Below are 26494 nucleotides of genomic sequence, written 5' to 3'. Positions count from 1 at the left end.
GTGACTGAAGGAAGCGTGACCACACGTAAAGACTTCACACAGGAGAAAAATGAACTACCCAACCATACACAGAAATCTTACCGGCATGCTTTTCCTGTTACTGTTATGATGACGGCAATAAAAAACACTATACTATAGCGGTTTTTAATTGAGATGTATAGTTAGAGCAAAGCGCTGATGGAGCGGAAAAAAGAGCCCCTCCCCCTCTCACGGTCACACACCAGCCGGGAGAGTTTCCAGCTTTCATGTAACAAATGCAATTTTGTCCCTGGTAATTTAGGATATTGATACTAGAGTCTTTGCTGACCACTGTTCTCCTGTCTGGTCTGAGTCCAACCTGCCTGATTCGCTCCTTCCCCCAGATCCCAAATGTTGAGTCACGGCAGTTTATAGTAAGCGTTTATGTATAAGCTGCTATTTCAAACACAGTGTTGCTGGAATATTTGTTCAATACCGGATGGAGCATTTTGTTTGCCTTCAAATTTTGCAGATACTAATTTTACTTTATTAATGTGATGTCATTTAATTTAATGTTTTGATAAAGCACACCACTAAAGTGAAACAAAATGGCACATTATTATATAGCTTTGTTTTAATTATAAAACATAATTTCAAATACACTCATCGGCCACTTTATTAGTTGCACATATAAAACCTTATGCAATCCCAAACAACAGCTCAGCCATAATGTTCAGTATTGATTGGCACATTCATTTAACGATACGTTTATTGCATTTTATATTGTTTTGTGTCAAGAAAAACAAAAATGTAGAATTTGTGTTGGAGCTGTTGTACTGGATTGCATTAGGTTGTGCAAGTGTACCAAAAACGTAGCCAGGGCGTGTATGTTTAAGGAGGCAAGAGCTGTTTTGAAGTCATAATAATAACAACAATAATAAGTGCTTATTCATAAACAACTGTTTTTGATTGATAAAAGCTTTTTGTTGAATGAAAACTTCAAGACTCTTGACCCATGCTGGCTTTACAAACAGAGACGTTGTTTACCTGAAGGTGAAGAGTGTGCCCATGTCCAGCTGAGAGAGCAGCTCAGCCTTGGACTTTGGGTAAGACAGACGATATCGCAATGTCTCAAAGGCTGGAACCACCAGAGCTTTCTTGGCGTTGGCCATGTCCAGCTGCATCACTGACTTCCTATAAACACACAGCGATAATATTGGATTACATGCATGTGCATTATCTAACAAAAGTTATATTTCTAGATCTAAAGATAGAAAAGGCCAAGTGTGAAGGGGTCAGTAACACTGCCAACGTAGCTGTTATCTCCTCAATCTCCTCTTACCTGAGGTACTCATACAGGCCATACATGGGCAGGAAGTCGATGTCTGATAGGAACATGTAAGGTGTGTTGACATGCCGCATGGCCACATTACGCAGCAGGTTGACTGGGTAGAACTGTCCCTCTTTGTAGACGATGTGGTAACCGACGTTCCCACGGCTGATCAGCACCTCGGAGCCCTGAGCGTAGCGCAGGAACTGTTGGGCCTCAGCGTCCGACAGGTAGAGGGCCAGGCTGATGGGGCCTTCCCAGTGCTTACAAATGGCCTCCAACATCTGGAGCCTGCAGAAGGGCGGGACACAGGGATGGGGGACGTCACAAAATGTATCACTTGAGAAAACTATACATTTAAACATTTAACATTTTTGTGTGAGATAATAATTAGAATAAAACTAACTTCTGTGACATAACTTACTTTCCATGCAAGCTTTAGTAACTTGATCATTTTAGATAATACAGACCCATTTCTGGTCTGCATTAAACGGTACATAACATTCAATATTAAATAAACTTCTGAATTCACATCAGACCAACTTCACATTACATGAAACCTCTGTAAAACCTCTTGTAAATGACAAAAAATGTCATAAACAAAACTTCTAAAATATGATGATTGTGTTCTGGTGGCTGCTTTTCATTCATCTGGCAGAATCGGTATCAAACAAAGTCTCAAACCCGGCAGCTGTTGTCACACAACATAACCATTACAATGAGCCCATGCTGCCTACAGCTTTAATAGATTTTGTGAAGACATGGAATAATGAGTTGCTCACTCTATACAATGTGATATATATTTTATATTTGTTAAGGTAAGCTTGAGACAGCCTGCCTTAACATTAGATTGTGAGACAAGCTTTAATAACATTTTTGTTAACTCAACAACTCAGTAACTCAACAAATCATTTGGTATTCTATCTGAAGCTGAGGTTGTGTTATTTGCGCTGTCTGACGCTGTGTTGGATCTGGAATGCCAATCGTTTCCTCCACAGAGCCACAATGGGCCTTATTAAAACACAGTGTATAGCAAGCATTGTTTCTCATACAAACTCTCCGATAACATGTTGCTGATCAGAAGACACAACATACAGTATTGACAATATTAATACAGAGCTGAAGTTTTGTTTTTCTGAAGTGGTGACATAACGTTTCATGGGGTTATTTGATCAAAAGTTTTATTCCCTTGGGTGAATGAATGGGCTTGGACTTCAATGACATTTCTTTTGGATTACATTGACACATAATCATCTTGTGTGGAAGGTTTACATTTTAGTGGCACATTAGGAATGCCTAGTCGGATGTCCATAATGGAAAGTGATCATCCTCAAAGGAAACATTATTTTTCAAGCATACTGAACCATTTATTCTGATGGTAGCATTAAAGTTTTGTTGAAGTTGTATCCATTATGATATCTTAGTTTAAACCATAGTGTGAGGACAGGTGGAGGAACCAATGCCACCATTCTGACATCCGGCTATTAACAGCTAATGTCTCACTAAAATACCCATCTCATTCCTCCATGGTCTACCGCTATGTTGTACATCACCTTGAACATTTTAAATTAAAAGTTAAATGATACAGTAGCTGAAGAGAAAGCTGTAAAAAGCGGAACAGTGTCACACCCTTAATATTAACCACAGGTTCTTAAGGTGGAGATAACGGACATGGGCTTTTGTAGATTTCAACTACAATTGCACATTTATTTCTATTTATAAAGGGAGTAGCTTAAAAGCCAGTTGGAGTATAGTATAGTACCAGTATATTTACATTACAGAGACTTTTGATGACACTCCAGTCCATCCACAGCAGTTTGCATGGACTTACTTTTTCCACAAACTGTTGCAAATGAGCCACTGGTTTTGTTTGTAAGATGGTTAAGGTTGGGATTGCTTGAACAAGCTAGTTCATTTGAAGCATTGTCCAACAACGTCTAAAGGCAGTAGTGTGTCTATAGCTCTTCCAAACGGCCTTGCTTGGAGATGGAGCAACACTTTCTGACAGTCTCTCCATTAAGGTATTCCTGGTGTTTCACTTGGTTGTTCACACAAAAAGTGTGTACTTGTGTAAGAGCTTGAGAGAAGTTCAAATCCGGCATACTTTCTCACCTCAGCACACCTTGACAATCAATGTGTAAAGTTGGCATGCTCATTGGCGTGAGTTGTAACCTGGACGTGTCCGCATGTCTTCACCATCCCTAAAAGTTTAGTGAAGGCTGCTGAACATAACTGGCCATAACAACCATATTTTGTTGAAAGACAATCTCTGTGTCCACTATCAACTTGTGGAGGTAAGGAAATAACATGCTGACTGCAGGGGCTGGGGATGGAACCACCGACCCTCCAACCACTGGACGATCACTCTACTTGAGCCACAGTCATGTATCCTCCTGTAATTTTATTTCCACTCAAGTTTCAGAGTTAACTTTAGAAAATGTACAACATCTATCAGTTGTGAAAGGCGTGTGTACGTATGCTGACTGTGAGCATGCACATATCCTGGCCAGACCACCTACTAAAAATGGTTTCCTGCACGTGCGCTTGTTGGACTTTCGGGTTTAGAAAAGTTGCAAAAATCGACGAACAAATGACAAGTTGTAAAGGTGTGGGGGTGTTTTGTTAAACTGGCAATATTACAAGCACTTCATTTTAAGTATACTGATGCTACTAGCATGACTACCACAGGAACAGCTATTTTATAATATACAAATGGTGTTCTCGTTTACTCAACAACATTCATTGTGACAGGTCTACGATTGTACATAGAAAAACACAATACCCTCATAAAGTACAATCCATTGTTGGAGATTAAACTAGTGGTTCTCAACATTTTTGGCATGTGGTCCCTTACAAAAAGCATTGTCTGGTGAGGGGTCATTGTCACATTTCAATTAGTTTTATTAGTTGTTCGTAGTTCCACGAAAGAGAGATTTCCCCTCTCAATATGCCCCATTGTCCCGCAGCATGGTTAATAGAACAATGAAAAACATTGCATGGCTTGTAAATTACCCTCATCACATGAAATTAGTAATTTTGAGAGTAGTTGACCACTCCAAGACATGATTCTCAAGGGGAATGTGCATGTACATGGAAAAGAGCTGAGATAGGAAGACTATCATTGGATGCAGAGAAAACATTCAACGTGTAACAGCAGCACCAAAAAGAGCAAATTGGTTCCAATTCAATTGCCCCTCTTCCCCTCTGCACTCCACAGGCTCCCCAACAGTAGCAATATGATGTGTCTTACCATTGGGGTGCACTTTCAGAAGGTTATTTGCATAGTCACTTTGAAAGGTGGTGAAGTATTTGTGTCACAAATGACAAAATAGAGCAAATTCATTGAATTACTTGTATCAGAGATACTTTTTCCACCCCACTGTAAATTCTCATTTCAAAGTTTTCTTACAATGATCTCCTCTGTGTTCCTCAACATAAAAACACAGGAGTATCTTGGATAATTTAATCATATGGACATCATCAGTTGTAAAAACGTTGTTGTTCCGAGTAATCATTCTCTCTGACGGTATGATGCTCTAGATATGGCCCATAGTACTTGTTACGTTCCACTGCCTCTCCCAGCCTCTTGCAAGAGAGCTGTGTGTTTCTTTTCTCCTGTGTTTCAGGTTGGCCACGCCTCTGCCCAACACCTGAGCTCCATTAGTAATCGGTGGGGCCATATAACCTTCCTGGAGCCGGTGATTGCTCCCTTTTGATTTCCCTGCCTTGCTGCCACAGGAGCTGTCGGCCCTGCTTGTGCTATAGGACTGTGTGGTTCATTGTTTACTAGTTTTAGAGTTTTCATTTCCAGATAGTGTGGGTTTTTGTTTATTATTTTGGACTCTGAGACCCTGACCCTGAGTTGCTTCTGTGTTACATGTTTTTGTTTGAAACCTGTTTTTGGAATAAATGAAGTTACCTGGTTACACTTTAAAGGTGTCGCCCTTTCTTATTTACATTACCTTTTATGTTACTCCCTGTGCACCCCTAGACCACAGGAAGGGTCGTAACAGTACTCATGAGCAAATTCGCAAACAATTGTGACCAAATCCAGCACCTTATTTGCTGAATTCACCAAAAACTGGCCCATAATCCAATAGTTTCTACCAAGTGTAATCTTGAATTCACTGTTAAAAGTGGAAACAACATCATTTTGAATGTTTCTTACCAAAAGGCTTGTTGGGAGTCAAAGGTGTCTTCTCTACTTCAGTTTTATCTACAGTACACATGCTTGTACTCTTCATGTTTTCACACACACACACACACACACACACACACACACACACACACACACACACACACACACACACACACACACACACACACACACACACACACACACACACACACACACACACACACACACACACACACACACACACACACACACACACACACACACACACACACACACCTGTCCCTTAACATATGTGGAACTTTTACTTCTGGAACACTGGAGTGCCCTCTTTCACAGTTAAGCACACCTGTTGCATAACAAGGGTCTCTCAGAAAGTTCCCCATTTATGTGGAGTGCACCTTTTGTTAAGGTTGGTGTAAAACAGTACCTGTCCATAGAGAGCTGGGCGACTAGAGTGACGTCGGTGTTGTCAGGGCTGGGCTCATACTCGTAGTGGAGGAAGTAGAGGTGCGTTCGGTGGACGGTGAATCGTTCTCGACGAAACTCGTAGCAAGGATCATCTTCGTCCAGCTCTGACAGAGTCTTCTGAAGCTACAGGGAGAGAAGGTATGGACACCAATAGTAAGACATTTCATGGAAAAGAAGGTTAACCACTGAAGGTGATGTTGCTTCAGTCTGTGGACCAGCATTGATTTTCTGTCTTGGAAATCTGCACCATGATCAAAATAGGATGGAAACAGACAGATTTCAAATCACTTCACAAACAATATACAAAACTGTGCCAGGGTAAATGGACTGCATTTAGAAATCGACTGCATTTATAATGCTTTTATCCAAAGTCATTTACAATTTGCCTCTCAATCACCCATTCACATACATACTCACACACATATGGCAGAGAGCTGCTGTGTGAGGTCTGACCATCAGTAGCAATTTGGGGTTTTAGGAGGAGGGGACAGGGCTACCCTGCGAAAAATGGACGACCTGCACTCCCTTACATACCCTTAGCCAATTGGCATATCCTTGCTTCCCAGCGTGCCACTGTGTACCACAGGCCCAGGCCTCTAATCCGACATAAATCCATTTAGCACCAAGCTGTTACAATTTAATGCAAATAAAATGCAGTTTTCCAATTAACTCTCCCTGATTAGCTGTTGTTAATTTTCTTTGATCACACACAAACAGTAATACAGGATTTGTCGAGCACAAACAGCTGGAGCCTTCTGCTCAGTGTGTGCATACTGTAAAAGTGATGTGTTAATAGAGCACCACATCAACCAAAGTAGGAATGGCTGTCAGCATTCTGTCCTCAGGATCTCAAGGATTTAAGTGAAGATAAGCTGAACACTGGAATCACTGAAGCTCAAACTAACAGAATCATTTTGCTTTGGGGAACAGCAGAGAGGTGGCTGAAGGGCTGTCAGCAGAGGACTTGGTGTGTGGCATTGCGCTGCTTTGAACAGTGTTATTAGTGGAGCTGCAGTGATTGACTGGGCTGCAGTGGCACTGTGGCCATGAAGGAGCCCAGCCTGCAATATGCTGCTGGAGCCAATCCCTCAGTGACTTCATTAGTCTAATCATCACTTTAATGGGATTTAAATTGCTGATCAAACTCTGAAAAATTGAGTGAGCAAAGTATTTCCTGCGTTAAGGACACGGTAGAATTGAATGTTGGCAAAAAAAAAGGCTCTTGCATATCATGATGGGAAATTATAATGTGATTAACTGACCACAGAGCTGACACTTAAATAATTCTATGGCTCCATAGTGGCTGGTCCTATAAAAACCCAACTCCTGACCGACCATGATGACCTTCAGCAGGTTAGAGTCTGAGGAGGTGTGACGCATTAACTGCTTGAATGATAAAACCGCATTCAACACAGTAGGCTGGGCACTTACATAGGGTGAGTTAAGATCTCAGTAAGCTTGAGATTAACCAGGTTATACAACATGTCTACAGTCAAAGTACGTCTGTATGTCGACATCCTCTTTAATATAGATATATTTGAAGTAAACCAAAATTCAAACCAGGCGCAAGATGTCAGTGGTGAGGATGCACTACTTTAGTATCCATCTGTTCAGTCCACACTAGCTCTGACTGACACTCCAGTTGTTCTTACAACAGCACAACCCTCTAAAAGGCCCTGTCACACATATCCGTATGACAGAAACATATGCTGGCGTATATGAACATTTGCTCAGAGTCCAAATACGTCCAACTTTTCATCGGATCGGAAAAGTAAACATATACAGATACGCATGTCTAACCTATTGATAGACTTACTTATACAAAATGTATCAGACGAATACCCAACGAATGCATAATTTATACAAAAATATGACACAGGAAGTGTTGTTTTTGGATTATTACTGATTACAGGATTATGATGAGACTTCATAGGTGAGTTGGCTCAAAGTTATGGGTTTGCTTGCTTGTGTGAGATGCCTATTGTACTTCCTGTTGTGATTTTGATCTCAAAACACTTTTGCTCACTAAATAGACGAGATTCTAAGCTTTCTAACGACATGTGGTGTTGCGTAACAACTCCATCATGGCGGACTGTAAACAACAAAGGGCAAGATATAACCTCTCTGAAAATGCAAAACTATCACATCCACCTGTTAAGAGGTTAAAGCACAATTGAGTTGTTCATGACAACTGCCATGACCATGACAAAAACATTCTGGTGCTTTGCAATTTCCATGTGGATGCCAAACTTTTAAATCATGCCTGGGTGAGCTCTAGAACATCTGTGTGTTTGTAGTTCCCCTGTTTATTCATGTCCTTATTCGCTCAGGCAGAGTTTGATGGACAGAATGGATCAGCAGGGTCCATAGTTCACCTCATTAACTCCTCCCTTCAATAGGTTACTCCCACAAAGATGGAAATGAAACATCATACTCCAGCAGACAGAGGAAGCCCCATCAGACAGACACCACTTAAGACTTTGTTTAGTCTGTGTCTCACAGTGTGGAGTCTACATTACCTCAAGTACCCACAGTTAATTACAGTTGTTTGTTTAGTTCCTTACAAACTCTGGTACAGTTATGCCAAGGCTTTTGTTTGTCATTTCAAGTAGACTCAACAATCAGCCTACTTGAATGATTGACAGTTCTTTTCTCAGAAAACAGACACCTTCTATTTGAATTGACAAACAACTCACACACACACACAAATACTTTATTTGGATAAATTAGGTTCAAAGAATGTGCACTGCAGTTATAGATTTATGCTTTAATTTATATATTTGAGGCCTCGTTTAATGCTAGGATAGGCAATTTTGGAGAAAGCAGTAAGAATAAGTCAGATTTTGAAATTATCCAACTGAAGGCCCCCCCTTCCGGCCTTCCCTCCGAAGCCACTCCCTCAAAACACATGAACTTGCACTGCCGGACCACTGCTGGAGGACAAGTCCATGAGATAGCGTTGGGAGCAGGAGGTGGAAGGAGGGCCTTAAAAATAATATGTTTGTAGTCAGAAACACACAAGCTAGCTTTACAGAGATCAAGACATTCAAGTTAAAACCAGAGGAGAGAACAATGTCAAGTGGGTGTTTGCTTTAACTGACCCAGTAAGATTGAAAGATTTCACAACGTCTTTGAAATCCACAGTAAAAGAGGAACCAGAGAGGGCGCAGCATACATCTATGATACAATCACCTAAAATCAAGCTTCTATCAAAGTGAGGCGTAATAAAAGCTAAGAAATCAGAGAACTCCTGAATAAAACCAGAGAATGCTTTTGGGGGTCTGTAGATTAAAACACAAATTAAAGGGGCCTTCCATCCATCGTCTACGTCCTATGTCTAAGGGGCCTTGACATTTATAATAAAACCAAGTGATTGAAATGAGGAAAAGTTCCCAAAAGAATATGGGGAGCATTATAATTATAATAATCTCTGAATCCACCTCCACGACCTGAAAGTCTAGTCTGCTGAAAATAATCTTTAAAAAAAGCGGATGGAGTGCAAAACATTTATCTGACATTTTCCCTTCTCACAGCGACCGGCACATCTGGGTGATGCCGTCGAAGGAGCATTAGCATGTTCGATGTGTAACGCAGGCAGATCTTCCAGCCCTTGCGTTTCATTTGCTCTCGTCATAGTGTGACTGTCAATCAGCTTGTTGTGCTAACCACAGCACACGTTGCTAACGTGTACAGCTTAAAAGTTTCCAGGCGGACCTCGCACTTCTGAACTTTGGTTGCGCACTACGCGCTGCAATCTACATATTCATGTATTCTGTGCGCGGCTGCGTGCACTGGAAGGTTACAGCCCCGCCTGCTACAGTCGATCACACACTAGTTTACCACCAAACGTCATATCTTCGTATCACACCACACCCAGAAATAAAGAAGCAGTTCCACCTACGTTCTCACTGTTGTGGTCAGCTTCACTGGGACAGCCAAACAGCTCTCGCCGCAGCAGGTTGCCATCGTACTCCAGAAAGGTTAGATAGAGATTCCGAAAAAACTCCACATGCTTGTTCTTTACTCGCAACTTTTTGGGAGAATTCCAGTGGATTACCTGGACAGAAGAACCACAGACAGAAGAGCAGTGAAAAAGATTTTCAGGGTACTGTATTGTCATTGTATTGCTATGCACCGATCAGGAAACCAGTTGCATTCCATCAAATTATCTTCCTGGAATCTTTTCCCCACATCTCTATTTACCCTTTGAAGGAAATAATTCAAACATTGGAAACACTATCCGGTCAGAATCTGTACTTATCAAGCATCTCACCATTTATTTTAGTAAGTAAATGACATTACATTAGTAATGACATTAAGGAATTAAGGATTGAGGATTACCGACACTCTGAACCACTAACTAAGATCAGTAATAGCGTACCTGCTTCAGTACTGCACACCCACTCTTACTCAACTACTTTCTTCTTTCTTTAGGGGCTTACTTACTAGGTACCACACCTTGAAATATAACACTCCTATTCCATTTATATCCTTTAAAAAGTGTTCAGTTTTAGATATACTGTCAACTGCAATTTTAACTTCCTTCACCTCAACTGTCATTTTAATGTATTTTATTGCTTACACTGACAATAGTAACACCTCAACTGCCACTTCAACTTCTTTCAGTAATTCACCTTCAGCCATTACTCCCTGAAAAACAGATATCTGTTTCATGTAAATTGTCTTTGTGTTTTAAGCGGTTAATGTCAAAAGGGTTTAGCTTAGCTAAGAGGAAAGCCGGAATCCAAAGAACACTTTAAATACAGCACAAGAGCCAACAATTAGACAATCTTTGTTCTGAATATTTAATTACATCTTGTAGTTTCTACAATAATCAAATGCTGGGTCTGATCCAAGTGCTTTTAAATGAACAAAAACAATACAATAAAAAACAGCATCACATGTGGGTGTTCCAAAGGCCACTCGACGACAGGTTCAGCCTGAAAAGAGCTGAAACAATAAAAATAACCTGCTTTTCTAATCAGCTTCTACCAACTGAAGTAAGCATATGTTTTTCTTTATAAAGACATTTTCTTGCATTAAACTTGAATTTGTCTACAACAACAATGTATTCCATAATTTAGGTCGGTTTGCTCTCACTGTGCGTCATGTCTGCTCGGGCAATTTGAAAACATCAAGCATCACCCATCCATACTGTTAATATTATGATATCAATTCATTTGAAAGGCAGTCTAATTTATGCTTGGAGCCATGATATTATATGAGCTATGACAATGACAAAGCAATTAAAACACCTACAGGCATTATTGAACATCATTGGTGTTGGATCTTTGAGGTGTAATAAGGCCAAACTAAATGTGTGCAGATGGCTGCCTGTCAGGGAGTCTAATCACTGCGACCAGAGGTGCATTTCCTCGTTGGAAAAATGTGTTATCTGATGAATGGGCACAAAGTCTAATCAACAATATGTCTGAAGTTCTACATTTTGTATGTCCACACTGTTGTATGTATACATGCTGTATCAACAAATACTGACATGCTTGGACAGCTTTGCACATCTCCTGAAACCTAGCAAAGACATGACACATCCAAGGTTAGCAAAATCCTTTTATTCCGCCTAACTAAATGTGTGCCTCAGTGTGGGGTTGGCTTGAGACTCTTGAATAATGTAGGTCAGGTCTTGTGTGTCTGAAGTGACTGAGTGTGAGCATATTGGGGACAGCAGGGTCTCACCTTGAGGTCCGACACGTCTTTGTAGCACTTCTCAGAGCGGGTGTGGTCGGACAGCTGGACGTTCCAGAAGCAGGGCAGCTGGTGAACCAGGAACGGGTTCTGTTTGATCACAGCATTGAAGATGTCCTGCAGGCGCACACACACACACACACACACACACACACATAGAGCCGTATGCTTTCCCTTATGTTTCATCATCTACAGGCCTGCACCTCACAGTTCAGTCTGTTTATTCGATGACCACACAAAGCTGTGTTGAATCTTACTCGGCTTTTTTCATGGATTTTAAACTCAAGACCAATTCTTAATATGAATAAGCACAGTACAAACAATGTATGTTTAAAAAAAAAGCGCATTCTTAACAAACACACATTCTCAAATGATCATACTTGAGAATTCTACCATATCTTCAAAATATATATAAATGCATATCTTAACATGTCTTTCATAGTTTGTTATCATTTTTAAATGATTCTTTTAATATGGCATCATGCTCTTTAATCAGCAAATGATGACAGCCCAGGGTGACACATTTTTGCAAACTGCAGAGGATGCTAATGCATATTACATAAGTCTTTTAGCTTGGCAGATGATGGCATGTGTAGAAGGATACTGGAGGGTCAGAACTGACAGGACACATGGATCTGACTTATAATAAGCCACTGATGCCAACGTACCGTTTCTCTCACTTGTATCATCACCTTTCTTTATGGTTTGGAGTTTATATTTATTTACCCATATACGTCTAAATACTAATAATATAATATAATGTAATATATATATATATAATACTAATAAGTCCGCACATTTATACCGATGGCGCATTTATACATTTATATTTAGTTTTTAAGTCCTTCATTAGGTTTAAATATGTTTAAACTGTTTGACATATATATATGCACATTTATTAAAATCTGCATTCTGACGAATCACAGTGTGTAAATAACTTGCTCAGACACTGAACACACATGAACCATATCTACCGGCAGCAATGCCTTAAAAAAAAATATATATGTATAATTTATATCTGAATTTATTGACATTTTCTTTGTGAATTTATTATTTAAGTTATGATCACAATGTATTATGTTTTGTAGAAATAAATCAGCTCAAATCTTTTAAAAGAAAAAAGTTAAAATTACATAAATATCTCACATTAAACTAGTTTCAATATGATATATTAGACAATAAAATGTTTATTGCTGAAAAACAACAGACTCTCCTCTCCCTGACAGAAAGAAACTGATCACGAAGAGGAACATCTTTTAAATGAATGAAGAAAGTTTTTTCCCCGACTCTTCTGTCTTGTTAGTGTTTTGTATGTCTCCAGGTGTTCAGGCTTTAATCCCTAATGTCTGTGTAATCACACTCGTAAAGCTGAATACTTTGAGGATATGTCCTTTGGTTACATCTGAGAGCCTTTTTTGACTTGATCTTTTGCAGGTCCACAAGACAAAAGGCTCAGTGACAGATTCCAGCTTCCTAATGGTGGACATAAAACTCTACAGCCATATAATGAATGCTGCGATAAAGAGGGCTGATACAGCAGAAGGCAGATGGAATGCTCAAACGATTTCCAAAGCCCTGTTCATTTTCCAAACTGCATACCTTGCGGGACTTTACTTAAAGAAGTTTTAATTAAAATCTCATAAACGCACCTCTCATCTAGATGAGCTCTGAATAGTTCTGAGATAATGAAGAGACCCTTCGCCAAGGTCTCAGTGTCTGCTCTTACTATTTGTTGGATACAGAACCCTGCACGGTTTCAGATAACGCCTATTTATGACCTTCAGGTACACTTTAGAGGGATGTAAAAAAGTGTACTTGAAACCAAACCTTTGTACAACGAACAGCTTGTCCATGGTTCAGAAACAATGTTGTTGATAAACATATGCTAACTAGGTTGCCTGGCCCTCCCGCTTCCATGGTCTATGGTAGAAAGCAAATCTTTTCTCACTCTCTTTATTGCCTCCTCCTTCAACCTGACTCTTTTGTCGGGTAGAGTTTCCACAGTTTACTCTGGTTGGTTGGCTATTTGGGGATAGCTACTTTAAAATATTGTGTTGAGTTGTCTCCAAGTGAAATGCCCTCTGGTAGGCAGTATATGTCGTGGGCTTTTATTGTAAAAGTCAAAACTGTTTAGAGCTGTTCCAATAAGCCACACTTGAAAAAACGAGATAGCCGTTTAACAGCGCAGACTTTCTGACAGTGTCTCCTGGAAGACATTCCTAGTGTTGAATAGATGAATAGAAAAGGTGAAGGAAAAAAAAGAGATGGATAATAACGTTGTCCCTTCACGTATTGTTGTCCTTTATGTTCTTGTCTGACAATAGGGTTAGATAGCCCAAACTGCATGAATCATGCAGGTACTGCAGTACCGTAACTGGTATGTGCTGATCCAGGGAGTGAATGCGATTAAATTGTTGTTTTCTGGAGATTTGACGTACATCAAGATTCTGCCGGTTTTTGGGATTTCACATAGAGAAACCAAGGGCGTGGGTGTTTTGACGCACGTCATATGCCACCGGCTACAATGCCTTAAGAAGCAAATGATTTGCATCCCATTGAAAAAGAATAGATTCGCTTTAAACCATGTTCAAACAGCACTGTTGTTGGGCAAAATAAAGCTAAAATGAGCTCACTTCAACACACCTTGTTGATTTAAAGAAGGTAACATTAAGCAGTCAGTATGCTCCATAATGCTTGTCAGATTATTGGACATTGTCTGACACCTCCTGCCACAAACACCTTTTGACCAGCGGAATTGGGGAGCTACATCTTGACAGTTCTTGTGACTTTCCAAAACCGACAATCTAACCAGCATGCCCACTTCTACAAGAGTGATTGGCAGGTGTGTGGAGGTGAGAAAGTAGGGAGGGTTTGAATGTGTCTTTCAAACTCTTTTGTGCATTCTTCAAACAACTACTTCTGTCAGTTGTTGTGTGTACAAGTGATTGTAACACACTGAAGAAAAGAGAAGAGACTGTCTGAAAGTGTGCACTTTATCCCCTTTTGTATGACGCGTGATGAAGCCCGCAGGAGGCTGACGACATGTTTTTCACCTTGTTTTCCAGTGTCGCCATTTATAACAGGCAGAAAACACTGATTTTTAGGCGTGGTAGGATGACACGTTCTTTGAAGAAGTTTGTTTGAAGCATACAGAGCGCTTGACTGTAGCTTAGTTTAACTACATTTCCAGGTAGCAATGGCAGAAAACAAAAGGGCTTTTCTCACAGTTGTAATTACTAGCAGAGTCGGAAATCCATGGTCAAACAGGCTCCAGCAATCAGTACAGATGTTCTTTTTATTTGTCAATGTGCTAATTTTGAGTTAGAATGTCTAAAGCTGTGTGCGTGTGTTACCTGGTCTGCCAGCGAGGTGGACAGCATGCTCATTAGTTCTCTCTCTGCAGTCAGCCTCCACATCTGCTCCCATCTCAGCTTCCGCAGACGATCCAGGAGAAGCAAAATCACGCCTGAAACACACACACACACACACACACACACACACACACACACACACACACACACACACACACACACACACACACACACACACACACACACACACACACACACACACAGATTAGTATCTAGCTGCCTGGTAAAGGTGATAAAGTCCAATCATGAGGCTCTGAATCACATCCATGTGTTTTCGGAGATAAAGCTGCAGACTTAAAGCTTAAAGACTGACATCATTCAATGGAGAAAACATGTTAAAATTCTGCTGGAAACACAAAATATTCTGAGAAACTCGTGCTTCTTTTCTCTGCTAACCTTTTCCCACAACAAACAGAAGAATTACAAACAAAAGTGTCTTTCCAGTTCCCTGGCTAATAAAGGAAATCTTTCGGGTCGCTACAAACAAAATCAGCCAATTTTCAGAGGGAGGGACATGGTGAATACTTCTTCGCGAATAGGAACAAACAAACCATCTTTCACACACCGCTGTGCTCCATCTGTTGCCGTGGCCACTGCCACAAAGCTGACCATACGCAGCTGAACTGGAGGCTTTCTATGAAATTGCTGTTTTGTGTAAATGCAACGAATGCTTTTCTATTTCTAAGATCTGCTGTTCAGTCGCACTGACAAGAAGTTTACCGTAAGAGCAGAACACTGAACCTTTTACAAAACAAATGTGTTCAGGTGAGCTTTGCAAGCTCTGCTGTGAAATACACAGAGCTGCTGCAGCAGGCCGTGCTGCTTGTTTTGGGTTATATTCAATATAATGATTATCCTCCAGCTCCAAACAGCACAGAGACAGCTATAGGCCTCTAAAGAAAAGGACCTACTGGGTTTGATGGAGGAAAAAAATATAAGCAGGGTGAAAATAATAACAAGGTGTAATGGAATCCAATTAATTCCACTGTCAGCTTTTTGAAAATGTTTTTCCGTACAACTTTTAAAAAAGCTGACAACTGCCTCACTACTGCTTTGCTGTTGAAATGATATTTTTTGAGAAAAAGAAGGAACATAGAAACTGCAGCAATCAAAAGTTTTCTTTTTACAGATGGTAAACAATACACAGACAAAGAGAGATCAAACCCTAACAGTAACTGTAACTGTGGTTCAATCCAATAGTACATTCTATACTTTATACAAAATGTCACAGTAGGAGTGGGCCATATGGATACAATGGTCCATCAATGTATACTACAGTTTAAAAGCTTGATTAGTTACAGTCAGATGACCATTAATGGTACAAATAGATGTTATTTTGTCTAAAGGGAACTAAACGCTGTACAATGGTTGAACCAGACTGACAATCGAAAGTGCAGAATGAGACAAAGATACCTCTGAGCAACAGTTCAATAAGATTGGAATAATCAGCAAAATAAATGGGAAGCTTGGCATCAAAATGTTTCAGTGTAACGTGCACAATAATGCATATAACAAGCTGAAATTAACAATGTCTAATTCATTAATTAAATGTCTAGGTTTAGCACTTTTGGAATGTGATTAGGGAATATGAGCTGAACATACTATGGACTGACAAATCACAGTTTAAACCTATTAAATATAACCACTGAGTAGACTCCAGAGGGGCCAAATAAATGGCTTCCCAAAATATTTAGAGCCAAATTGCACCGTTTTGTTTCAATAATGATTGAGGGCCATGCTTTTCTGGGCTGGAAAAGAAACGCCGTCGTGCAACACTGTGGGGACATCGTTTAAATGGAAGTTTCAATCATTTCATTCTTCTTCTTTTAGGGCCAGAACTATTTGAAATGTAAATCATACATTTGGTATCTGAATACTGTTTTAATGTTTTTTAAATTGGTATTATTGAAGAAGAAAAGCATAAAAATCCTGTTCATGGAAACAGTAACCAGACAGGAAACGCTTGTTTTAGTGATCTGAAATGATTACCATAGACGCCCACGATGTCCTGATACAACCAGAGCGTTTAAAGACAGCACCACCATGGTACAAACAAGCTGCTATAATCTATGAATTATGACAAATAGATATTGTCTCATAGTGTATATCGTCATATTGACCAACCCCATGCCAGAGTATACTGTTATTGCATTTAGTACACACAGAACACTTAATTTAGCATTTTGAGGTAGCAGGAAACAAAGCAGTTTGTAAAATGACACCATCAATCTGTGATCTTGGAATATCACTGCTGACCGCAGCCTATCTTCTTTTGCTTCACAGGAGAAGAGAATAAATAATAAGGTTTTAAATGCAGCCCCACCATAACGTCCTCCTGTACTCACCAGTGTTAAAGCCTCTGCCCAGAGCCGGCCAGGGTCGATGGTTCTTCCACAGGTTCCCCAGATACCAGTCACTCTGGTTCTCCACAAGACCAAGAACCTGCTGACCTGAACACAGCAAACACAACACCATCATTCATTACATTCTCCACATCTACTTATTTTCTCTGCTGCTTTCATTTATATAACTGTACATCAGTGGAGAGTGCATTATCCACTTTCTTGTGTTTATTATTTTGTAGTATATGTGCTGATTTGAATTTTCTTTCAGTGTTGTATATCTTAATACGTGGAATTTAGGGCATCCTTGTAGTTATTTTACAACAAAACATTTTAATTGACTTCTTTTGGTGTACACACCATCATAAACCCAGCCTGTCTGCTCTCCCATCAGCTCAGGATTTCTTTCTATCCCTTCTTAAGGGAAATACTATTAAAGCTAGACTGATATGATCTTATCACAGATATATCATATCAGCCATGTCACCCAAACATATAGTATAAAATAAGTTGTTTGTCCACCTAAGAGAACAAACATGTTTTTTTCTCAGCTGCTAAACGCTAAATCTAAGAAAGATTTTTTATTTAAAAGAACTATTTTTTATTTTTTAACTTATATTAGCTGATATACCATCATATGACCAAATAGACTTACAATGCAAGGACATTACTGTAGAAATATAGATCTCCAATAGAAGCCATATAAAGGTTCTTTATGCAGTTAAATAATAATAAATAATGGTCACTATATGAGAATGTATGGTAATTAATTTAATTTAAGGGTAGCCGCTTTAAAAAAGCTCAATAAAAAAACCCAATATTTGTTATTGGCGTTATCTTGAGATAAGGAGATAATTGAGTCATGGTCTCCAGCTAACCAACTGTTCTTGGCTTCCCGATAGTTTGGACCGTGTGCGAAATAGAGGTTGAAAGGGATCAGTGGCAGACAGGTTCTACACCGAGCCAGCAGAAACATAATCCCTTCAAGAAAAAGGTGGGCTTTTAAGTCTGCGTCAACGACAAACTGGAAGAGAACTGCCACCTTAATACTCAACAATACAATGCATTTAAAGTTTTTGAGCTAATAGACAAAGGTATAAAGAGTACAGGAGAGGAGGCAGAATTAAACAAAGAGGAGAGGGGAAGGGATAAAACGTTGGCTTTAGGGCGAGAGATTATGGAACGCAAGCTGGGCAGAGATAAAGGTCGAGGAGATAGGCATTAAGGAGGAGATAGAAGCCTGGAGAGTGGGCAGTGGTGTAGCAGTGGCAGCTTTAATGAAGGCTGTAAGGAAGATTAATGAGAGCTTATTGGAGCAGGCAGCAGATAGCAGGCAGTTACCTTCAGAAAGGCTGCAAACGAAGAACAAAGATCTGCCATCAAGGTGATGACTGAGCAGGACAATTAGAGCTCAAAAACAAAACAGTGCTGCTTTTACTGGGACAAACTTCACAGGTGATTCTTCTTTGGTTTGGGGTTATCAATCTGATAGTCAGCAGAGGTGGGAAGAAAAGATCTACTGCAAATGTCTGTTTATGTTCTACTCCATGCTTTTATTAAGGTTAAACAATTTGGATTGCAATTAAGCAATAATCCTGTGCGAATGACAATTTATTCATAATGGAATTCCATGAAAAACACACAGCAGTACTGTGTTTAACACACGGTGTCTTATTTCCATGTGGGATTTATGACATGTCATGACATGCCAATCCTTTTATTACCCACGTGATTATGTAGATGACATGCTGCTTGATCTGAAATTGGATGTGCGTGCCAGATAATTTGAAATTAGCATAGGGAAACGGCCATACAACCCTGAATAAAGGGCAGCAGACCTAAGTGACGTGTGCAAACCACAAACCAACAAGCCACTGACAGTTGACCGGTAAAGGAAAAAAAAGAAAAGGAGATGCAGCATATGGGCAGCAAAAATAAGAAGAGGATAGGAGCTTTACCTAATGAAGTTTCGTTAAGAAGAAGATACTCCTTAGCATATGCCATATATCTTTTCACAATTTATTAACACTCGCAAAGAAATAAAATACACTTTATCTAATAAGCAGAAATACTCTTCGATATTCACGGGGAACTATTCGAAGACAACCACACACTCTGGAGTTGTTCGTCCCCCCCTGCTCCATGTCGCGCCGCTGAGCTCAGATTTCTCCCAGCTCCTCTCAAATCGATCACCGCTCCATCCCATGCTCTGCGCAGGTGCTGGTAAAAATAGGGTTTTTTATTGTTCGATTTTTTACTATTTAAACATTTGAAAATGATCTATACTACTGAGCAAGTAGTCGGTTTCTGGTTGTCACCTAAATTAAGAGTTGGATTTACGTTAAAAGCTAATAATGTAATGTGAGTACTATTGAAAAAGCAGGAGAAAGCCTTTAGTTTCAAGAGGGTGACGTGCGATGTCACTGAAGTCAGCGTCGGTTGGCTCTAAAGACTACAAGTTTGAAAATGAAAATAATCTGGGAGTGGAAATAGAAATAAAATAGTTTACCAGAGCCGCTGCTCATCTCTGCTGCAGGCTAGAGGCTCCAGACTACATTAGCTGCTACTAGCATAATACACCTGAAGCTCAGAGTTGCATTGTGGGTAATTTAGACACCAGGAAGATGAATGTGTGGAATAAAACGAGGATATCTCTGGTTCTGCTGCATTGATTTTGATACTTTGTTTTATTTTTATTGTTTTGTAAACTGCCCAAATGAACTTGGTGAGTGTAATGCTATTATTATTATTATTATAAACTGATAGCCATAAAGTCAGTCATTTCAGACTTGAGCCTGCAACTACAAATGACAACTTGTCATGGCAAAATACATCAAATAGCAGTGTACTTAAGCTGTCAGTGCTCTGCATACTCAATTGATGGCATGCATTTTGCCACATCACTCACCTGAAAGCTGACCCTTGCTGCTACTGATGCCATTGCTGCTACTGTTCATATGGCATTTAATAAACACAACAATACCTAGAAGGGCACTTGAGAGCACAGACATCCACCAAGGCCAAATGCCCTGTCTTGCAAAAGTGGAAAGAAAATGGTGTATCCGTACTGTAATTCAGATCCGCTCAACAATTTAATGGGTTCTACCAAATCCAGTTGCTTTTCCATAATGTGCAATTATCACTACCATGTGCAAAATTCATCTTTATAAACTACTCAACCGCTTGTACTTATATTTTATTTAATTATCGAGCGCTTGGCACTTTGCCTCATGTTATTTTGCTGTAACGATGTAAATTTCCCCGTTGAGGGACTAATAAAGGATTTCTGATTCTCTGATTTGTGCTGACAAACAGATAAACAGATAAACATAAGCTCCTTGGCGGAGTTAACAACAATGCCAATACAACAATAATGTAACTAACCAAATTAAAAAACTGTTCATTATGATCTACTATAAAAATAACCTGAAAACGTTGATCTAAAGCAGAGGTGTCAAACTCATTTCAGTTCATGTCCCTTTTAAATTGCTACAAAGTGTAAACACATTAAGCTTACCAGGCCTATCTTTGTTTAAAGAAATCTGACTAAATCCAAACATCCACAATGAGAAAAACTGGAGGAGCGACTGACCGTGAACCCTCAACCATCGTTTTTCTCAAAATAGTTAAATACTTGGTCTCCAAGTCAGAGATCCATGACAGGCAAGGAAAAGGAAACAGAATCAATACTGCCCTAACTCTGTTTCAACAAAAAGAAGGAAAAGAAGGAATGGCTCGAGAGTAGAATTTCCTAAAGAAAAATAATTAATCAAAACAAGGTGATTCTTCATTGTTCTCTATAACCAAGCTTTCAACCACAAACACCCACATCACCATTTAGAATAATCACAACAGATTAATTCACACTGCACTGTTCATTTGCTATTGATCTTGTAATTTGGCCTGTGAGCCCCTGAAGGATTAAAGCCAATACCTGCTATTCAGCAATTACAATCTGGTTAAAATGCATTACATAGTTGGACATACTAGTATGCATGCACGCCACACTCAGCACAGTACCCACACGACAAACCTCAGGCCATTCAAAATCTATTTTCCAGGGTGCAAGGCACCGAGGAGGAAGTGAGCAGTTCTTAAATTAGCTGTGGTGAGGTACAAGGAGATCAGTGGGAGTTTTTTCTGCTGAGTCAGTGGTGCTGATACAAGTAAAGATGAATGGCAAGGTCAGCAGGCCCAACTCTCTTCACTCCCCCATTTCATTCTCCTACTGCACATATGGAACTTTGATTAACAACCTTATCAGGAGATACATTCAAGTCAGAAAATCTCTTACATTTTTCATGTGGTCACTGACATACTCGGGCCATAAGTTCAATTGTGATGATATGATGATATTGTGTTACTGATTTACAAAATGATTTTGTCCAAACTCATGATGTCAAGTAAAATGTAATTCAAAACTAGACATTAGTCATTTTAGTTTGTTTAACACATCTGACATAAAAGTGGCCAAACAGTTAATTACAATAGACATTGCTTTGATTGTTGTATGATATTTTAAAACAATACAATATACTTGATGTATACCAAACACATTTGAATAAGTGGGGGTTGTACTATATTCGAGGACTAGACAATTATGTAGTCAAAACATCAGATATTCCATTTGGTGTAACACCGGCTTTGCTTGAAAGTGTTGTATTATTGGTTGTTTGTGGCCTTAGTGGTGCTAATCTACTTGTGCTTAAAGTGTCACTTTTTAAAGGTGGAGTCAGCAATTCTGATCAAATACACTTTTTGTCAAATTCGGGGAATATATGGTCACGGTCCGCTCGCTGTCCGTTCTATGTGTGCGCTGGTGTTCATACACAGCCCTGGCTCTGTAAAGCACACACTATTCCAGCCAATCAGCAACAGGGGGTGTTAGTGCTTGTGTCCAGGACAGAGGACAGGTCATGGATGTATTAATATAAAAAAAAGAAAAAGGCAGTTCATATGGTGAAAAGTGGGCCGGGGGGGTCAGGTATTACTGGTTACAATTTGTCTGGCTTTTTAACCTTGATGAACCATTATGAGCAACTGGGAGGAGAAGAGAATGAGACTGTGAAACTAAAATCTCAGTACACTGTTGCATATCAAGTCCAAGGTTGACTAACTCAGTATTCCTTATCGTCACAGAAAGCTGTGGTCAACAATGGAAATAGTAATGTAATAGTCATAAAAGAAACAGAAATAATTGAAACATTTATGGCTTGAAACAGCCGTAAAACATAACACTTTTCTCAAAATCTATTTCAGATAAATCTAAGTTAAAAAACAAATCACGTAATATCTTAATGTAATATTGTGTTCTTACTACAGGGAATAAAAATGTCTTTGGGGATTTAAGAAATATTGATCTGGAACCATAAACCCGAACACAAGGACAGACAAGGTTTTGCTTGCAGTGGTGTAAAGAAATAAGGACTATGTTAACTTTACACCACACAAAACCAAAAAGCTTAGAAAAACCAACAGGTAAAACGGGAGGCTGGTCGGTGAGTGCAAGCATGACGAGGCCCGGTGTCCTTAAATGCCAAGTTATCAGCTAAAAAGCATTTATGTCACATGAGGTTTGAACTGCTGAAAAAGAGAGAAATAATGTCTCATGCACTTTAAGTGGCAATATACTAAAGTGCTCCTAAATTCAAGGACAGGTAGTTGGTAGGTTATACTGCCATAGCATCATCTGCCATTAGTTCTGTTGATTGCAGAAGGCAGGGCATTAAGCCAAGGCATGATGTTAACCTGCCCTACACAATGTAGTGTAGGGCGTTGTCAGGGTGACCCACTCTTGTCATTAGTGCGGGTGCCGCTTTGCATATTAATTGCAGGAGCAGGACAGGTTTGAATTAGGTTTATATCCGATCATCTTTTAAAAATTGTTATGAGAATAATGATGTATCATGCAGAACAATGTTTGTGCTTGAGACAGATTTGGACAATTTAGGGAGTAAACTTGGACAAAATCGCAAAGGGTGTGCGACTACCTTTTAATATCCACACAAATCGAAGGATTAAGTTTCGAGGGGAAGCAGATGAGGAGATAATTTTTACAATTTTACACTTTTTAGACTCTTAATGCCTTGCTGATACCCTAGAGACAATACACAGAGCTGGAAAGCCTTCCATCACCAATCACACAATTTATATGTCATGACCCTCGTTCCTTTCTTTTATCTTTGCTGCTCATGTGTTGTTGACATTTAAAAAGGGTTAGCCCACAGTGACCAGGAGCCTAAGAATAGGCCATCAAGAAACTGCCAAAATGGGTATACATGTTATTTCTGTTTGTACAGAAGTGGGTTTTGGAAAATTGGAAAACATTTCAGTGCTGCAGTTCTACACAGCTGTTGTTTAACAGAGCCTACGTCTTTCTTGTGTCAACACTCTTAACTGCACAGTGGTTAGCTCATGGTTAATCTACCTCGTCTGTCTGAGTAGAGTAAAGAAAGGGGAGCCACCACATGTGGCTAAAGCTTTGATGAGGGTGCTTACAACTCTGTTTCCCTTTGTGCCCCTGAGCAAGTTACTTAACCCCGAATTCTAACCTAGATATCAGTACTTACATCAGTAGCAATTGTTTTGGAAAAAAAAAGCTAAATAAAGCTAAAACGTTCAACCTAGAGTTGGTGCCGAAAGCCATGGAATTGCTCAAATCAAACATGTTCTCTGGGGAGCAATAATGTGATCAGCAAATTTCACAGGATTATGATTTTATATAATGAGATATCTTGTGGTCAAAGCTGACATTTAAATATCCCCCACTCGTCATGAAGGTGGCACGAAAAGAAAGCTCATGGAATGTCTGAAATGGAAAGGGATCATTTTCTGTGAAGCATGAATGCAAAGCAATCATCCCATTAGATTTAAATATTTCTTGGAACAAGTGACAAAATAAGTAATTTGTCATCGCTTATGGGGAATATTGTAGCACAGTGTATGCGTGGAGAGTTGGCAGTATATTAGTCTGGACATGAATACTTAGAACATAAATCTGTAAATATACACTTGTACTTGTAACAAAAATGTGAAATTGAAAGTAATAAGCTTTAAAAAAAGAAAAGAAAGGGAAAGCCATATTTTTTCAGTTCATATACGTTTCTAAAATTGGCTGTATTTATATTGGCTGCTTTTTTACATGATACCATGATGATGATATCGCGCCTGAGATCTGAGTGTTCTGTTTGCAGCTCAAAGTCTGTGCGCCTCAGCTCTAAGGCTCATGCTGCATTAGTTCAAGGTATGTATAGTTCCTCTTTCAATATGCTCCTGTGGATGTAGCACAGGCAGAAGCACCTTTTGATTTTATCCTCAAAATTGTAGGGGACAATTGGCATTTTATCATTAGGGTTATTTGCGCATATTTCTTGGCTTTACACTGTTTGTATTGGAAATATAAATGCAGAAGAGAAGAATAACAGGGTTTTTAATCCCTTTGATGAGAGTCTCCTTTCAGTTGAAGTTCAGATATATATATATAAATATATTTATATTTGGTTTTCTCATCTCTTCACAGTCGTTAATGCCTTTCTATCTCAAAAAGTTGGATGGTCTCCACAGTTTCTATACTAGTGTTGCTGGAGTTTTGAAACTGCTGATCTTCTAAGACAGCACCTGGTTAGATAAATGAAAAACTGTAGTTGCAGCTTATATGACTTCTCCTTGAACAAGAATGCTCTGTGGAGTAGATCCTCAGTTTATACCGGGCAGGAGCACTGAAAGCTTATTTAGTAGATGGCAAGGTACAGTACTATATCAAATGAGTTTTGCCACTAGGGAGAGAACTGAGAGAGGAAGATCCCCGTTTGTAGGAGCGCCTAGCTTGAGGCTGCAGTATGCTCGATGGGTTACAATCCCAGTGTCAGTGTATGGCACTCGTTCCAGCTCACAAGCTTTCTGGAAAGACTTCATCACACCAGTGATGAGCAATTATTGCTTATGTCAATCAAAATGATATCAAGCCATGTCCCTGTTCACTGATAAGATTATGTTTCCCTTTGCTTGCCTATAACTCTACTCTCTCTGCTTCCCTTACTGTTGTCTCTCCCATCGACACACATTACTGGGGGTAAATGGTATACAACAAAGATAAAACAATATACGACTGTTGGTAAAATGGGGTTCTGTCATCAGCTCTTAAAAGGGTGATTTTTAACTGTGTGATCACACCGAAGATTTGACAGAAATGGCTCCTATTCTTTCTGTGAGACTTGGTTGAGAGAAGCAGCAGTGGTTGCAACGCCGGCAGCAGCAATAACTTAAGGCCCTGTCACACATATCTGTATGGCGGAAACGTATACGAAAAATAGTCACAATTTGTCAGAGTCCAAATACGTCCAACTTTTCATCGGATAGGAAAAGTGAACGTATACAGATACGTATGTCTAACCCAGTGGTTTTCAACCTTCCAAGGTAGGAAGAAAACAAAAAACTTGAATTTCAGGGCGCGCAGGGTTCCGTTGGCGTTGCTGTCGGAGCTCCGGTACGAGTGCTGCCGCGGCACAGTGGTTGAAAATCACTGTTCTAACCTATTGATAGCGTATCACTTACTTATACAAAACGTATCAGACGAATGCAATAACATATACAAAAATATGGCGTATACAAAATATCGGCAATACACTGGTGTACGTTGATATAAGGTAAGGCATAAGTAGTATTCGTTAAGAGCACGCTGTACGCTGGGGTACATTGTTGAACTCTGAGGCCGTGAAAAAGTTTTGAGCGTGTTCAAACTTTTCAGACGTACCCAACGTGTGCTTCATAAGTTATGCAGACGTTACACATAAGTTACGTAAATACGTTAGAGGTACGTTATGTTTACGTCCGCTGACGGTGAACCCTACATCCAACTTATTGATAACAAGTGGATAACCTATTCGTAACATATGTTACACTTATGCCTGACGACAGAGTAACTTATTAAACATGTTTCTACAGTACAGCTAGCGTTCAGCTAGCGTTTTGGGAGCTTATTGGGATTTGAATATATATAGGGTCCCTGTGAATAGCTCATCCTCACTTCTTCACAGCACGTCTTGATGAATACATCAACCCATCATCAACCCAGCATCAGAGAGCATGGAGGATGCTGAGAGGCTGCGACAAGAGTACATTCTGTTCTCCAGCATCAGCATGACGTGATCCAAATGGCACTTTTCCAGCTCCGTTGGCCAGACGC

At 39.7% G+C, this 26494-nt stretch overlaps 1 protein-coding gene across 1 annotated transcript in view; it reads right to left on the bottom strand.

Moving 5' to 3' along the window:
* large1 (LARGE xylosyl- and glucuronyltransferase 1) overlaps nucleotides 1–26494 on the bottom strand; it is a 74930-nt gene that overhangs the window by 3986 nt on the left and 44450 nt on the right. Inside the window, exons 7-13 of the mRNA XM_029462103.1 lie at nucleotides 17314–17418; nucleotides 14951–15063; nucleotides 11589–11714; nucleotides 9796–9951; nucleotides 5854–6017; nucleotides 1301–1579; nucleotides 1006–1152 (exon numbers count right to left, since the gene is read on the bottom strand). Coding sequence (XP_029317963.1) covers nucleotides 1006–1152; nucleotides 1301–1579; nucleotides 5854–6017; nucleotides 9796–9951; nucleotides 11589–11714; nucleotides 14951–15063; nucleotides 17314–17418 — 1090 coding nt within the window. The remainder of the gene's footprint in view (nucleotides 1–1005; nucleotides 1153–1300; nucleotides 1580–5853; nucleotides 6018–9795; nucleotides 9952–11588; nucleotides 11715–14950; nucleotides 15064–17313; nucleotides 17419–26494) is intronic.

Source organism: Cottoperca gobio, chromosome 23 (genome assembly GCF_900634415.1).
Source record: "Cottoperca gobio chromosome 23, fCotGob3.1, whole genome shotgun sequence".
NCBI lineage: Eukaryota > Metazoa > Chordata > Actinopteri > Perciformes > Bovichtidae > Cottoperca > Cottoperca gobio.
The sequence above is the reverse complement of the archived record's forward strand: the minus strand, read 5'-3'. Positions and strand labels throughout refer to the sequence as shown.